This window comes from Aphidius gifuensis, linkage group LG4 (genome assembly GCF_014905175.1).
Source record: "Aphidius gifuensis isolate YNYX2018 linkage group LG4, ASM1490517v1, whole genome shotgun sequence".
Taxonomy (NCBI): domain Eukaryota; kingdom Metazoa; phylum Arthropoda; class Insecta; order Hymenoptera; family Braconidae; genus Aphidius; species Aphidius gifuensis.
Window position 1 is genome coordinate 6538796 of NC_057791.1, and position 17944 is coordinate 6556739.

The 17944-nt window shown below is 27.9% G+C and overlaps 2 protein-coding genes across 4 annotated transcripts; one reads left to right on the top strand and one right to left on the bottom strand.

Moving 5' to 3' along the window:
- Positions 1-344: 344 nt before the first annotated feature.
- LOC122854941 (putative OPA3-like protein CG13603) lies at positions 345-2120 on the bottom strand. Its single transcript, XM_044155975.1, has 3 exons — positions 2028-2120; positions 1363-1554; positions 345-1280 (listed from the first exon to the last, which is right to left on the bottom strand). The coding sequence occupies exons 2-3, from the start codon at positions 1496-1498 to the stop codon at positions 793-795; spliced, it is 624 nt and encodes a 207-aa protein (XP_044011910.1). The 5' UTR covers positions 1499-1554; positions 2028-2120; the 3' UTR covers positions 345-792.
- A 522-nt stretch (positions 2121-2642) lies between these two features.
- On the top strand, positions 2643-12393 carry LOC122854942 (metastasis-associated protein MTA3). 3 transcript variants are annotated; one of them, XM_044155976.1, is made up of 10 exons: positions 2644-4111; positions 5349-5416; positions 5488-5581; positions 7347-7526; positions 8378-8629; positions 8697-10256; positions 10324-10482; positions 10579-10608; positions 10729-10984; positions 11066-12393. In XM_044155976.1, exons 1-10 carry the CDS (start codon positions 3988-3990, stop codon positions 11304-11306), a joined length of 2964 nt encoding a protein of 987 aa, XP_044011911.1. In that variant the 5' UTR covers positions 2644-3987; the 3' UTR covers positions 11307-12393. The 3 variants fall into 3 exon arrangements, with proteins under 3 accessions (XP_044011914.1, XP_044011911.1, XP_044011912.1); XM_044155979.1 differs by lacking the exon at positions 7347-7526 and having other exon boundaries at positions 2643-4111; XM_044155977.1 differs by lacking the exon at positions 10579-10608.
- Positions 12394-17944: the final 5551 nt, after the last annotated feature.

The following is a 17944-nucleotide window of genomic DNA, read 5'->3' on the forward strand; positions in this document are numbered from 1 at the left end:
TTCCACAAGAATTCCAATAGAATGAGTATAATAGTTTATTTTAATTCCATCAACAACAGGCTCATTAGATACGAAGTAATCCAACAAGTTTAAGAAAACAAGTAAAACGTATTCCCAGTCTTCTTGAACAAGTTGCAAATTAATAGATTTTAAATAATAATAGGTACATGTATTTTAAATACTATTAACTTGAAAAATGTATTGCAAAATTTAAATGATCTTCCAATTTCAACAAGATAAACATAAACTCAAAGAATTGCATCAAAACTATTTGATAAAAATAAAGAAACAATTTTTAAAATATCTAAAAAATAATTATTCTTATTTGAATAAAATAAACAACTTGTAGAAATTTATAAAATGATAAGTTTTTTTTCATTTATTATTTCATTATTTCATATATATATTTTTTAAATCACACAATAAATAATTCTTCTATATCCAATAATCTTAATTTTATTTCTTCTTTTTTCTTATTAAACATGGTACTGTCAAAATGACAATATATAAGATACTGTAATGTCTATACAATGCCAAAGTAGGCAAAAAAAAAAAAAATGAATTATTTACAAAGCTTCAATGTTGTTGTTGTTTTTTTTCATGTTAAAAATTACATGATATCATTATTTAAATTAAAGGAAAAATAAAGCGACTAGAACCATGTCAATATTTGTTCAAAAAAAAAAGAAAAAAAAGAGGCTTTTGTCTATCAAAAATTATTTACCTTGAAAATGGTAAAATTTAAAAAATAACATTTTTTTTTTTTATCCTAGTTAAATATTTTAATATTTTTTAACTAACTTTGTTTGTTCCTTTGACAGTTTTTTCAAAATAATTAATAGCACGATGAACAATTGATTGATTTTGAATTTTACTATTATCATCAGTTTGGTTAACATTATTTTTATTATTCATTGCACCACCTGGTTTTAATTTATCCAAATCAACTTTGTGATCTGTTTTTGCTGCAATTTCTTTAACAATAACTTTTAAATATTCTATTTGTTTTTCGTACTGTTGTGATGCTTCATTAAGTGCATTTAAATCATTTGTGAATTTTTCTACTTGTGCTTGTCTGACTTCTTCTTTTTTTGCTTCTTTAAGTGATTGTCTGTTATATTCAAAGAGAAGCAATCCACCAGCAATAGAAAATATTAAAACTTCACCCATTAAATTTGCTCCAAGTTCAATTGCCATTTGCTCATTTAATTTTGCAACTTTTGATGGTTTTCCTAAATTCATTAAGTACATTTTTCCTTTGACCTCGGCCCAGTGATATACTAAAATAATTTATTTGTTCTATTAAAATAACATATTTATTGTGTTGGTTTAAAATAATAATAATAATAATAATATACTTACATTGAGCTGGTGGAATGATAAAATAGGTACGAAAAAATGGATGTTGTTTAGCTTGTGTTACAATTACTTTTGCAAGAGGTTTGCTTAATTGTTTAAACAACAAAACTCCCAATTTGAAGGCAGGAAAAGCAGCCATGATTAAGTTTTCTTATTTTATTGTCAAGAAAAAACTAAATTGTTGACAGTTTCAAGCTGAAATAATTAATTTTTTTTTAATTTTATTATTGTTATGTATATGTTATAAATGTTGATTATTTAATTTTTCGACTTTGCAGAATTTGCAAGGTCGTTGACAATTTATTATCTCATTTTTAACAACAAATTTATTTATGTCATAACAAATGATAATTATGTATACAATAAATGAGGTTAATTGATTTTAAAAATGTTTTAATGTTTTCATTCAATAACTTATCTATTTGTTTATTTAAATTTTTATTACTGAATTTATTTATTTATTATTTTTTTTTTTTTTACACAGCACACATATGATATCAAACGGCCATATTAGATTTTTTTTTTTTTTTTGTTTTTCTAATGCTATCAAGTATTTATGTATTTAATCAAAACAAAAATTAAAAATAAATTCGAATAATATGGATAACTTTTTCAGATTCAATTAAACATTGATTGTTTATAATATTTGGATTAAAAATAATATTTACCAGTTGATTGTGTGAGAAATAAATAATACAAACTTTTACATGCTTTTACATAATTTTTTTTTTTTATTGTCAGCGTCATCTACAACTTTTTTGTACAACTTGTCAAGGTTTCTTTTTTTTTGTAAATAATATTAATGTTAATTATTAACAATAATTATGATTATAAAAAAAAATTAAATTTATTTTAAATATTCGAAAATTATTATTAACAATTTTTTCATTCAAAACAATTGTTTTTTATCGTTCAGTAAAATTAATGCTTCATTTTCATGAAAATAAAAAAAATAATTCCCTCATGATAATTAAACCCGCGGCAAAATTATTGTTTTAATATTATAAATAAATACAAAAAACATTAATAAGTATTGTTTTTTTTTTTATACAGTAAATTTTATAAGTTAAATTAATAATAATAGGTAAGAAAATATTGATTTAAACGACTAGAATTATTATTAAAAATAAAACAAAACTCAAGTTATTTTGTAAATTTGAATTAACTAAAATAAAAAATGGCGTCGATAACTTGCGCAAACCGGTAGTTCATCATGCGCATGCGGCATAATTTACAATTCAACAATTGCAATATTCATTGTGTGTATGTGTTGTGTGTGCACGAGTGTGTAATGTAACATATATATAACCGACAAAAAATTTTCTCGTAGAAGTAGCACGCAAGCAATTGTAGTCGCGAGCGTCAGTCTCCAAAATATTTTTAAAGTACATATATTATCTAAAACTACCCTCTAAGACTACCCTCATTAGCTTCCCCCTAAAATAATAATTTCAAGTGTAACTAAAAGAAAAGTGTAACAACAATTATATCACAAGCTTTAATAAACAAAATCATTTACTGTGTTGTTAAAAATAAATAAATAAATAAATAACTGATATGTGTCTGTGTGTGTGTGTACAAAAAAGTCGGCGATATTTGGATAATGTGATGGCATTTACTCCAAAATAAAAATAATGGATTTAGAGGATTTATAAAAAAAAAACGCATATATTTTACCAAATTTTTTATCATTTGTTTATAACCATCAAAAATAAATAAATATTTATTTTTTATGTGAGTAGTAGTGTCGGCGCTCGCGCTAAATTAAAATGGCGGTCTTTCCTTGAGCAAATTTTTGGACACACACACATCTACATATATTTCATTAAAAAATAATATAAAAAAAAGAGAGACAAACACGTTGGAAGTTTTGTGTGTCCAGTGCATTTCATCCCCACCAATGATAAATATTTTAAAAAAAAATATATTTAAAAAAGTTTAATAGTTAAATTAATTTCGATTAGTTTTTGGAGTAATTATCATTTGTTGTCTATATCAAAGGGACAATTTGTAATTAAATTGGCTTGCTGGGGTTCTACAAAGTAATCTACACATATATATATATTTAAAATACATGTGTATTTATCGTTTTTTTGTATGTGTGTTTGGCGAAATGTGAAACGACTCCGTTTTGTGATTCTAAAACAACCGGTGTAATAATTATAAAGTTAAAAAAAAAAAAAAATATATATATATTCCATTAATATAAAATTGGAAAATTTGTTTTTTATAGATAAATAAATAACTAAATACACACATATACATGTGATTTGAAAAAGAAAATAAAGCAATGGAGTGTGACACAGTAAAGTGTTGACTCAGTATCATTTTTCAGCGAGATAAAAAAAATTAAAAAAAAAAATTAAGTTAAAACAATAGTGTATTGGTGTATGTACAGTTAAACTTGTATATATTTTTTTTTTTTTTTTCTTTAGTTATTATTTATTTTTTATTTTTTTGGTGGTCAGATATACGTGTCGCCTGGATTAAATATATACACGCGTGTAATAATAATTAAAATTTGTTATTAAAAGTGGCGGGGAACGGGGATTGTTATTATTAAAAAGTGATAATTAAAGTGGGTAATTTTCTACTAGCCAGGAGGTGGTGGTGGTGGGTTAATATTCCATGCCGATGCCGGTGGAATACCACGGTAACCACGAGAGCACAAATTTCGGGCTCGCAACAACCGCTGGTGTTGTTGCTTCACAGGACGCCAACAACATGACGGCAAACATGTATCGGGTGGGAGGTAATAAATAAAAAAATTTATATATTTTTTTTCCTAAAAAAAAAACAATTAGTTTTTTTCTATACTAAACAGAAAAAAAAAACAAAAAACCCCTTTATTTAACAACCACCATTTGATAATTTTAATTATTTTTTTTCTATTCAATTTATTTGTAAATAATAATTTTTATATTTTTTTCAAAAATAAGGTTTAATTAAATACAAAGAAAATAATTAAAATTCTATCGAAATGGCAGCACTATGGCGTCCCCTGTATTGTTTCCCATTCTTTTTCTCCTCCTCATCTGGATTTTTCTCACCCTCCGCTCACCCCCCTTGTTTTCTTCCCCCATTTATTTGAGTGTGCTCGTTCTTGGCGTCCTGTACGTCGCACTTTCCCCCCAGAGTCAACTGCCTTCTCTCCCCCTCCCACCCTCCCTCCTTCCATCCTAATATAAATTCTTTTTTTGCTCTTTTTTTTTTTTTTTTAATTTTTTTTATTACCACATTTTCCCCTTTCATTCCTCCTATTTCGAACCATCCTAATGAATCATTTTTTTTTTTTTTCTACTCATCAGAAATTGTGTAATTTTTTTTATTTTATTTACTTTTTTTCTGCTTAGAATATATATATGTACTTTCTTATCAGTTTATCTTTTTAAATGAAGTTTTTTTATCATGATTGTTGAAGTCAAAAGAGTATAAAGTAATTTATTATTTATTTAAAACAATTTTTATGTTTTTATGCTTTTATTTTCTATTAGAAATTATTGTCATTATATTCGTTATAGTAAAAGTCACGTGTTTGACGAAAAAAAAAACATAATAATAGTAAATTTTGTTTATTTATTTATAAAAAAAATGTCTCAATAATTTATCATATTTCATTAGAAATAAAGTTTTCTATAGCCATAAAAAAAAACCATCAAATTTGCTCCCTTTGTAGGCCTGTTTCTCTGTCCAACTTTATGTGCTCCTTCATACTCTCTTATTTTTATACCATTTATTATTATTATATTTATTTTTTTCCTTTATCCATGTATTCAGGGATAACGTGATGGTTGTCCCTGAATCTACGATTCCCCTTGTCTTGTTCTCTTCTTTAATTTCATATATATATTTTTTCTTTTCTTTTCTTGTAACGTACGTAGTTTTTTACCTGCATCACTCAAACTCATCTGTACTTAAACACACAGCATTCAGAAGATTCATCAATGATTTTTAAATGAATTCTAATTTTTTTATTTCTATCATTGCAGATTATGTTTATTTTGAAACATCATCGACGTCACCCTATCAAATTCGTAGGATAGAGGAATTAAATAAGGTAAAATAAATATTAAATTAAAAAATAAAATAGTATAAATAATTGTAATTAATTAATTTTTTTTATTTCAGACACCAAGTGGTAATGTAGAAGCTAAAGTAATGTGCTTCTTCAGGCGGAGGGATTTACCCTCAACCTTGATAATGCTTGCCGACAAGCATCAGTGTAAGTTTAAATGATTATTTATCTATTTGAAAAAATAAGAAAAATAGTATTGGGCTTTGTTTTACACTATGCTAATAAAAGTATTACTAACAAGGTTTTTTCTTTCATACTCATAAATTCATATAATACATGCAGTCTATCAAATTAATTAAACATTGCTTAAAATGTAATTCAATTATTTTTTTTCGAAATATCTAATATCAACCGTTAGTTCAATTACTAAAAATATACCCACATGTGTATTGTACATTATTTTATCCCGGAAATTGCGCTATTGCCAAATTGTACCGGCGCAACGCATGTGTCTGGACTTAATACAGTGTACTATCCGGGTGTCTCATCTGCAGAAAAACAAAAAAAAACTCATTTAAAAAAAAACAAGAAAAAAATATATATATATATACATTCATAGATTACATATCATTAGATATGCACTTACCAAAAATAACAAAAAAATATGAAAAAAAATAATTGGCAAAATGAAAAAAAAAAATTGTCATTTAATTGTACAATTTTTTTTTAAATTAAAAATTCAAATACAGCTAAGAAATCTTCAAGTCATTTGAAAAATGATATAAATAAATTTAAAAAAAAAAAACTCAAAAATTATTTAGAAAAATCGTAAAAGTTAATGAGACCCTCGGATTTGGAATGGGATTTTATAATAAGTAAAGTTGGGAAAAGGTAGATGTGCGAGGGTTGGTTAAAGGTGGTATGTCGATGGGTGGTTTTTAGGGTGGGTGGATGAAAAGCGTAAAGGGTGGTTGTATCGATCTGATGTAGGTGGAAAAGTGGGTGGTTAACATACAACCCACCACCCATTATTTTCCCTCAAACTATATTTTGTCTCTTTCTTCCCAATCTCAATTTCTCCCCTGTTTTTCAACCTCTTCTTTTACCTCCTCCCAAAAAAAAACCACCCTCTTCTCCTTCTCATCCTTCTGACTAAATGAATGACTGACACACACAAGGGAGGTGGTTGTTTTTCAATGTGTGTATGTGGGTGTATTTTACTCAGAGGACTCAGAGAGCTCTGTTACTATTAAAAAAAAAAAAAAGGAGGAAAGAGAAGAGGATGGTTTCAGTCATGTATATGTATATGGCCCCGAGTTACTCCAGTGGGATATTAAAGGGTGGTTGGTTGGGTGGCTTGAATGGGTTGAGATGATGAAAAAAGAAAGATATATGTTGGCCATCTTCATTTTAAGCATTTGCTTCAACCTTTTCATCCTCATCCTCCTCATCCTATCCCTTTTTCACCACCCATTTACTAAACCACCCTTCATCTACCCTTGTCCAGCGTTATATTTGCCTGCAATCGAGACGCCCTTTATAGTCACATCTTTAGCAAAACTAGAAAATATATTTTTGGGATTTTTTTTAAATACAAAAATGCTTAAATCTTTTTATTTAATTATCTTTTTTTTTTGCGGATAATAAAAGGATTTGAGACAGAATGTATTGTTTTGGTGAATCGACCGATGTTTCTAGATAGACAAAGGTCTTTCAAGGTCCTCTTTTTAAAACTAAAACAACAAAAACAGAAATACAAAAAAAAAAAGAAATTGATGCTATTTCTTATGAATAGAATAAAAATTTATTACTTTTTTCAAATTGGCTTTTTTGAAAATGTTTCAAAACTATCTATGATGATTTTTTTTTTTTGTATCTTTGGGTGAAGGACATAATAACCAGCACATTTTAATTTTACTTGAAAATAAAATTATTAAACAAAAAAAATACCCAAAAATGAAATATATTACAGTGGCAAGCGTGGAACAGCAGAGATCTGAATCACCTGCAAGTACGATGAAAATCGAGAATCAAGATATGTCATCAAAGGATATGACAAGTAAAGATGGAATTGTAACAAAAGTCATGAGCAAAGGGGCTGGTAAAGGTGGATGGTTAAAAGCCCCACTTTCTGAAGCTCACGAGCCACATGGTGAGTTGATTCCATCATCGAAAAATTTATTTTAAAAAACTAGATAACAGTATTTCTAAAAAAAAAAAAAAATTACTATAGTAATTTATATTGAGATAATAAAATTATTATTTGCCAATGATGATAAAAGGCTACTAGAAAAAAGCAGCTAGATTTTTTTTATTTAAAATTCTTTGTAATCTTGGTGAATGTTGATAGTTTGAATATATTTCGCTGTAAGGCCAAAGAGACATTAATTATGGTTATTATTTGAGCTAATGATTCATCAAGTTTTTTGACATTGGATCGATAAATTGACCAAACATTATTTTTATTTTTTTTTTTTTTTAAAGAAAATTTCTTTATGTTGCATTTGTGATTACAAGATATGACGGACACTAAATGACTTTCGTACAGGGCCATTTATCTGTGTATTACTTTTACAACATTATCGAAATTTTCTTTTCTTGTTAATTAATTTTAAAATCATTCAAAATTATTTTTTATTTTTTTTTCTTGTTCAAATCTAGCTGCATTCAGTGATGAATCTTTAGTAATCTGAGGCAATTTGTTAAATAAAAACAAAATATTTTTTTCTTTATGTTTCATTTATCATTTTAATCTTTCATCTGCTATTTAAAAATTAAAATAAATTTACTATCAATAAAAAAAATTGTCATGTACAGTGCATGATTTTATGATAAATATTTCAAAAAAAAAATTGAATAATAATCATGCATGATAATTGTCATGCACGTTGTTTAAAACATTAAAAAAAATAAAAATAATAATAGTTTTTAAATTTTGTGTTTAGAAAATAAATGAAGATGAATTACATTTATAATTTATTTATTTATTTTTTTGTTAATTAGGTATGGATGAAAGTGTTGTTGGTGCTGGTGGTATTGGTGATTTAAGTACAAAACAACGTCATCAAATGAAACACAGAGAACTTTTTTTATCACGTCAAGTTGAAACAATGCCAGCAACTCATATTAGAGGAAAATGTTGTGTGACATTACTCAATGAAACAGAATCATTATTGAGTTACTTAAATAAAGAGGATTCATTTTTTTACTGTCTTGTATTTGATCCAGCTCAACGTACACTATTAGCTGATAAAGGTAAATTTAAATAATAAAATAATAATAAATAAATATTAATTAATATATTTTTTTTTAAATTCAACAGGTGAAATAAGAGTTGGTAGTAAATATCAAGCAGATGGTATATCACTAACATCATTAAGTCAAACTGAACGTGATAATGATTCACGTAAATTAAGTGAATTAGAAACATTAGTATGGACACCACGTCATTCATTAACTGATCGTCAAATTGATCAGTTTTTAGTTGTTAGTAGATCAGTTGGTACATTTGCACGTGCTCTTGATTGTTCATCATCAATAAAACAACCATCATTGCATATGTCAGCAGCAGCTGCATCACGTGATATAACATTATTTCATGCAATGGATACATTACATAAACATAATTATGATGTTGCTAAAGCAATGTCATCACTAGTACCATTAACTGGTCCAGTATTATGTCGTGATGAAATGGAAGAATGGAGTGCATCTGAAGCTAATTTATTTGAAGAAGCACTTGATAAATATGGAAAAGATTTTTCAGATATACGTCAAGATTTTTTACCATGGAAAACATTAAAAAATGTTATTGAATATTATTACATGTGGAAAACAACAGATCGTTATGTACAACAAAAACGTGTTAAAGCTGTTGAAGCTGAAAGTAAATTAAAACAAGTTTATATACCAAACTATAATAAAACACCATCAACAACATTAACAAATACACCAACAATTGGTGCAACAATAATGCCAATAATTGGTAATAATAGTAATACAACAACAAATGGTAATAAAAATATAAGTATATTAAATGGTAGTACTAGTAGTAATAGTAGTAATGGTAATATAATAACAACAACATCATCATCATCAACAAATGATACAAGTGGTATGTTAATTGTTGGTGGTAATGTTAATGGTAAACCATGTGAAAGTTGTTTAAATAGTCAAAGTACACAATGGTATTCATGGGGACCATCACATATGTCATGTAGATTATGTCAAATATGTTGGACATATTGGAAAAAATATGGTGGTTTGAAATCACCATCACGTATTGATGATAATGATTTAGAACGTAAAAATAATAAAACTGTAATAAATTCAGATGATGAAATTAAAAATATAAGTGGTGCACATAGACCACATCGTTGTAATATAACAACATGCGGTAAAGAATTTAAATTAAAAGCACATTTATCACGTCATTATGCAAGTGTACATGGTGTTGATTATCGTGGTAATAGTAGTGGTGGTATTAATAATTGTGGTAGTGGTTCACCACGTCCAGTTATGAAAACACGTTCAGCATTTTATTTACGTACATCTGTATTAGCACGTGCTGCACGTAGATTATGTTCAATACAATTACGTATACGTCATTTTGCACGTTCACCACATCAACAAATTAATTCAACTCCATTACGACAATTATGTTTATCACCACAATTAACAAATAAAACAATTGTTGAATTAAAATTAATATCACGTGCTAAAAAATTACGTCAACGTCCACGTGTTACTGATATTGCAACTAAACTTGGTGATCATCCACAACCAAAGACACCTGGTGAATGGGATTGGCTTGCATTAACATCACCTGGACAAAGAAAACAGCCAGATCGTTTATTTTTTCCAAGACCTCCAAAAGCACCAGGTAATTTATTTTTTTATTCTTTGGCTATTTGTTTTTATTTATTTTTCTTTTATATATATTTTTTTAGATGGCAGTCTCTTGTACGAAAGAATACCAAACAAACCAGAAGTTGAAAAAATACCATCAACTCCACCACAACCACAATTATTAAATCAATCAGCATCACAACCACAACAAACATTATTAAAACGTCCAAGACCATTTGATGAAATAAATGGATCAGATGGTAATTACTTTTATTGTATTTATTAATCTATATCTTTTTTTCCTAAATTAATATATTTATTTTGAATTTATATTGTCTTGTTTTTTCTACTTATTGGCTTTTACTCGGATGCCGATTGGGATGAAGGTAAAAAACATTAAAAATATGAGAAAAAAAAGCCACATTCTAAATCCAATATTGACAAATAGAAAATGTTTTTTAAATTTTTATTAATTTCAATGTTTTTTTTTTTTTTTTTTCTTAAAGGTATTGCCCTGAATGCAGGGCTTGCAGGTGGACCACCAGCAAAAAGAATTCTTCATTCACAACAATTACAATCTAAACAACATGGTATGGATAATATGCCAATTGCACCAATGTCAACACCACTGAATGGCAGATCAGTTCATTCACATAATTATCCACATGGTGCACCAATATCACGTAGTAATGCGCGCAAACAAGTTATATCATGGATGGATGCACCAGATGATGTGTATTTTCGAGCAACTGAACAAACAAAGTGATTAAATTAAACAAATATTTATATAATTATAATTATTCAACATATAATTATATTATATGATTATAATTAATTTTTTAGGAGACTAAGAAGGGCTTTATCATCAGTTGAGCTTAGAAGATCAGCTCGTAAACCATGGCGTAGATTGCCATTACCAATAACATCACAAATGCCACAACCACCACCTCCACCACCACGACCATCATCATCGTCATCATCATCACTTCCAATACAATTACCACTACCATCACAACAACAAAGAACATCAGCTCCTTCTTCACGTGGTGGTGATGATCCAAGAATGGTCGTTATTCTCGACTGAACTGATTCATCATAAGCAACAAAAGTTGATTAATAGAATCATCAAAATGTTCATCAGTTTATTTGAAAAAAAAAAAAATTAAAAACAAAATCCATCATTAATTGTTTGATTAATTTTTGTTTTTTTTTTTTTTTCTTTTTCAACAATTAAAACAATAAATTAATTTTATTCAAATATTGATATTTTGTGAATGATTTAATTAATAAGATGTGAGATTTATGCGCGTGTGGTTGATTGAATGATTATGATTTGGATAAATTTTATTTTCTGTTTTTTTACGATAAATTTATAAGGGAAACGGAAAAATTGTAAAAAAAAAAAAATGAAACATGATTGATTCATTCAATAAGACATGATATAGAAATTAGTAAAGAAAAAATAAATAAATAATTGCTTATGAAAATCAAGCTTCAATTAAAATTAAAATTTTTAATAAACCAAAACGTAATTATACAACAAAATTGATGATGCGAATGATAGATAAAATTTGTCAGCTCTCTTTGTCTTTGTCTAGTTTTTTTTTTATATTTGTTGGTATGATATACAATTTCTTGATTAAAAATTAATAAAAAAAAAAAAGAGCTAAAATCAATATTGAAACATTCATGTGAAATTCAAAAGAAATAAACAAATAAATAAAACTATTTCCTCATCGGTATTAACTAATTATTGTTGTTCATGATAATAATAATTATTAATTAATTAAATGTAAATAAATCTCATACATCCATAAATAAAAATAAAAATTGGATATCCGTAAGTATGATGAAATTTATAAGACAAATTCAGCTGTTTTTTTTTTTTTTAATATATAAATTACACATTTATACATGGTTACAGCGATGTAACCGTGCGTAGTCCGAATATACGCAGAATCATGATATTTAATTGTGCTGAATACGTACATAAGCACTGTTTTTTTTTGTTTTTTGTTGTTTTCTAGAATTTGTAGAAAACTGTGACACTGGTGTATTAAGCAAAATGTTTTTTTTGCTATTGTCAACACATGGTATGAATGCATAGACTGAGAAATGAATGAAAAATAAATAAGTTAAAAAATAATGAAAAAAAAGGTAATAAGGAATAATTGATAAGATATGCAAAATAAAATGTTGAATGGAAGCTTGTGTGAGAGAATAAGAATGCTCATTGTGAATATTTTTATTAAATTTTCAAGTTTGATGACTTAGGTCGCAACAATTAATAAATAAACATATGCATAAAAATATTTTTTGTTTTTACTTTTATTTTTAAAATAGAAAAAATTAATTAGGAATTGGTAATTGTCTGCTTGAATTTTCAACATCGATCCTGCTTAATTGTTGCTTCTATTCAAAGTCCAGTAGAAATTTTAAATAATTTATTTTCAATCTCTTACAAAGACCAGTTGATCATCCTGATAAAGAGGGATGGATAAAGGATTTCCAAGGACAACTTCGCAGAAGAACATTGTAATTAAAAGATAAAGATCTAGATAACAAAATTTATTTGTTTCATAAAGTAAAAATAAATACAATAATAATTATTGTCATCAATTATATTAATCAGTCATTGAGTATACATATGTAACAAAGGATCAAAGGAATAAGGAATAAATATCAACGTAGCCAAAGGTGAAAGAAATGTGGTAAATGGTAATTATCTATCGTGAACAAGCGAATGGCACTACATTGAATAATCAACAACTAATATATATAGGATCGTTTAGAAATTATTTATAAAAGTTAGATCCAACCAATAACTTTGCAAGCATGAGTTATTTTTGTTTTCAAATCAGGGTAAACAACAAGGATAAGAAAAGTGAAATCGCTCAGGCCCTGGTGTATAATTTATAGTATTTCTTGATGTTACCAGTATTCTCCGCATGGTTTATTTGGTAATTGAACATCATTTCTATCAGTGGCAATTCGTTGATACAGGCTATTGCAAGATTATATTGCAAGATGCCTCCTCAGTGGCCATACTTAATTGTTTGCTTGATATAAAAGTTCTAGAAGAAGCAATATATTTGTATATAATTTGTTGTGAATATTTATTATTTAATAATACTCCAATCATTAAAAAAATGTCATTGGTATACATAAATACAAAACATATATTTTAAATGCATACTTACAAATTACTTATTCGAAATATCACTGTAGTACTTTATTTAAAAATTATATCCTTCCCTATGAATTTTACGGAGGTGGGATAGACGCGAAGCGTCCCACCATAGTATTGTTTTTACTATATGTTTTATGAATACCGCTCATAGCTTCTATAATATAATTAGGCTATAGATTATTCAAATTAGGCTTAAATTAAAGATCTCGACGAGCGCTAAAACCTCTGATAAAAACAAAATTTTTCGGGTCATTTTTAAACATTTTTGCGTCAAAAAAGCAAGCTTGGGTGAGCTTAAACAATGCGTTACTGATAGTAAAAATATGCTTCGGAAAGGAAGGGGAATAGACATGGTATTAGTTTTCTGTGAGGACTGGTGAGGATCGTGAGGACAGTTCCAATGACAAATATATTTTTAGCAATATAGATTATACTAATCATTGCATTAACTTTTTTTTCAGATTATACCAACTCATTCGTCAAAAATGGAAGTTAACAAATTTGTTATTAAAGTTTTCCTGGTGATTTTTGTTCTAAGTATGTATCCTTACTCATCAGTATAATAATATAATTATTTCTCATTCTGTATAATTTATTGTTTTGATTATTTTTCAGTTTATGTCACTGAAGGTACAGCACAAAGCACAACGCTGTTACCAGCAGAAGTACGATATCCTCGAGATTTCAATTTCACGGATACAATTGTAGTACAGAATATGTACAATCAAATTGAGAACACAAAATATTTAAATGATATGGAAAAAAAAAATTTGAAAAAATTTATTTTCGAAAAGTTGTCAATTCATAAAAAAGCTGGAGATGCAGGAACTAACTTCACCTCTCAAGAATACATGGAGGTTTTACATGAAATTGGTAATACTTACACTAAAACTGGAACATTAAATACAGATGAAAAAGGTTCAACAACTAGCCGACCCTTTCATAACGGGCCATTCCCGTTTTCTTCACACGGAGGGAACAAAACAATTCAAAAACCTAAAAAAGTACCAAATAATTCAAAGCCAACAACAGAAGTCCCGGCATCGATACTTCTGCCTGCTTTATTTCCGCCTGACATCGACAGGAACCAAAATTTCATAAAAATTCAAGTTACAGCCGATGCTATCTCAAATACAAAATTTTATAATAATACTCAAAGAATTTATTTGCTAACATGGATTGCAAGAAAAACTCTAAGTGAAAAAAATTTTTTTCTACCAGATGAATTAACAGAAATATTGGAAAAAATGTCATTAGCGTATTCGGAAACACTGAAAAGACTTGCAGAAACAACAACTGTTAGTCCAATAAAATCTTCTCCAAGACCAACAGGAAAGCTACCACCAATCTTAGAACCTAATGATGATGATGATGATCATGATGATGATGATGATGATGATGATGATGATGATGATGATGATGATGATGATGATGATGATGATGATGATGATGATGATGATGATGATGATGATGATGATGGGTGGAAAATTCCAACATTGAAAGAGATGGTGGATTCGTTAGAGAATTCTGACAGAATTGAAGTTATCCCTAGATTTCATTAAATATGTAAGATAAACTAAAAATAATTACAAAAATTATTTCTTCAATTAAGTAAATTAGAAACATTAGTATGGACACCACGTTATTCATTAACTGATCGTCAAATTGATCAGTTTTTAGTTGTTAGTAGATCTATTAATAAATAATTGAGTAAATAAAAATAAAAATTGGATATCTGTAAGTATGATGAAATTTATAATCATCATACTTATAATAATATAAATCATATAAATTTATAATTTAATAATATATAAAATTATATGGATTGATTTATTATATAAAAAAAAAATATGTTTGCCTTTTTTATTGTTGAATAAAATGTTTGAAAATTAATCTTCATCTCGAAATTAAAATAATTATTAAAATGAAGTTCTGTTTTTTTTTATTAACAGTTGATTGATATATTTAATTTATAATCAATGATAACAGAAAGAAGTGTTAACATTATTGTTGTGATAATTCACCAAACAATCACTATAAAAATCAAGAAGATTTATTCTGTGATTTGTCGTCACATTAACAATGAAATCAAATTCTTGTTAAAATAAGTCGAGTTTTTATACTTTTTTAAAGCTAAATTAAAGTCGTTATTTATTGTTGTCTATGTTATATGATGATGACCATTTGTAAACATGAAAATGAAAATTGGCTGTTTGAACAAAGATGTGATGCTAATGATGGTGGTGGTGATAAAAGATATGTTGGTTTTGGTCTTCATTGGCAAAATCATTATAACAAATTTGTTCAATCAGTAAATGTTTATCAAACTGTGATTGAGAGAATTTCATATTAAATATTTAATTCATCTTAAATTAAATATTCAATTTCATATTAAATTCAGTAGATCACAATTCAATCTATCCCTTCCTTTCCAAAGCATTATTTTAGTATCAGTAACGCATTCTTTTTTAGATTTTCTTGTAATACATTAGATGTGTATTATTATTTTTTCTTTTTAAATATTTAATTGATAGTTTTTAATTAATAATATTTTATCACCAAAGCCAGGATGTTCGTAATTATTACAAAAAAAGAAATAGCATATATTATTACTGTCATTATTTTTTTGTCATATAATTATATTATGTATACATTGTTTATGCTCACCGAGTCAGGAGAAGCTTTTATTTTTATTTTACGTACGATAAAAAAATGTAAAAAAAAACCGAAAGATAAGCGCCTTTGTATCAATAATATTCTTTTCTCCAATATTACGTAGGCGTAAGCCTACTAGTATTGTTTTTTGTACGACCAAATGAAAAAATAATCATATCTCCAAAAGTGAAGTAGATAAAAAGTTCGTACTAGCACTAAATTGAACCTTCGAAAAATTACTATAACCAAGGATATGATAGAAGTTTGCGTAATTTTTTAAGACGAATTATTAAGAAAACTAAAAACAAATCATGGATGCGATTTTTTGCCAGAATACTTGAAATTAAAAAATCTATTCAATTGAAAAAATAACAATTTTTTTACGATTGTTAGAAATTTGTTAATTAACGAAAAAACTAATTTAACGTTTTTTGAGATTTCGTATAACTCTTGAAAAATTGAACTTAAAAACTTCAATTTAGTCTCAAATTGTTAGTTTTTCGAATACCGAGAGCCACACTTTCTTGAAAAAAATCGCTCCGAGCTCAAATTAATGACCCGAGTAGAAACTTGTACAGGATAGCCTGAACACTGATCCAGGCCTGATCAGGATATCGTAAAGCTATCCCCATTCAAGTAACTTTATCACATCCTGATCAAGCCTGGATCAGGCACCTACATCTTTTCCTTAATAGGGATAGCCTGATCCCGTCCGGATCAGGACTTGATCAAGATAAAAGTATTAAATTCATTTAATTTTTAAATAATTTCATCTTGATCAAGTCCTGGGAGGCTACTCTCGAATTCATACTTTAAAATACTCTAAAATTAGTAATTTTTTTTTTTATTTTTGAATAAATCATGTATCCTGATCCGGGTTCGGATCCAGTATCTGGATCCATTATGGATCATGTATCTTTACTACAGCCTGATCAGGTATCCTGATCCATTCTGGATCCGAACCTTACGAAAAAGCGTTACATGCTGATCAGGTTCGGATCCAGTATCTGGATCCAGATTGGATTTGAAATCAGGCAAGCCTGATCAGGGCTTGATCCGAACCTGGCCTGAATTTCTACTCGGGACAATTTAAAGTGTCAACCCTCAATATTTTTTTAAAAAAATTATGTATCAACATAAATACCGATTTTACCGATCGAGCGAGCAAAGTAAAGAAGGTTTGGAGCAGAAACGTGAGTCGTTCTAAAAAATATGAAAAACCGAATTGACAATAATTGTTTAGGCATTGAATATAACTTTTGAACAAATCAACGTAGAAAAATTTTATAAAGCTCAAAAAATTCTTTATTAAATTTCTGAGAGCCACACTATTTACAAACAAACTGTTAAGATCAATCCTTCATGGTTATTTTTTCATTATAAGATAGTGCATAGTACTTATTGTTATGAACAATTATGTTAATAGCTCGACCCGAGTGGAAATTTAGTTAAGGTTCTGATCAGAACCGGATCAGGGAACCTGATTTCAAATCAGAACCGGATCAGGGAACCTGATTTCAAATCAGAACCGGATCAGGAATCCTGTTCAGGAACGGATCAGAATGCCCGGGAAAAAATTAGACGATCGCCAACGATCGTTGAAGATGTCATGTTTGTCTATTTTTCTGTAAATTGTTGTACATCGATAGCGATCGACAAAGATGTGGACAAATATGACATCTTCAACAACCGCTGACGATCGTTGGCGATCGCTGACGATTGTTGGCGATCATTGGCGATCGTCTAATTTTTTCCCGGGTGTAACGCTCTTTTTTAGGATTCTGATCAGAACCGGATCAGGAAACCTGGCCAGATTGTAGGGTTAAAGCCAGGATACCTGAACAGGAATGGATCAGGATTCCTGACTAGAATATAAC

Bases quoted from the DNA above. Each gene is read 5' to 3' on its own strand.
- LOC122854941 (XM_044155975.1), bottom strand. From the start codon at position 1,498: ATGGCTGCTTTTCCTGCCTTCAAATTGGGAGTTTTGTTGTTTAAACAA. The intron at 1,281-1,362 runs GTAAGTATATTA...AAATTATTTTAG, and splicing joins TATCATTCCACCAGCTCAAT to TATATCACTGGGCCGAGGTC.
- LOC122854942 (XM_044155976.1), top strand. From the start codon at position 3,988: ATGCCGATGCCGGTGGAATACCACGGTAACCACGAGAGCACAAATTTC. The intron at 5,417-5,487 runs GTAAAATAAATA...TTTTTATTTCAG, and splicing joins GGATAGAGGAATTAAATAAG to ACACCAAGTGGTAATGTAGA. The intron at 7,527-8,377 runs GTGAGTTGATTC...TTTGTTAATTAG, and splicing joins TGAAGCTCACGAGCCACATG to GTATGGATGAAAGTGTTGTT.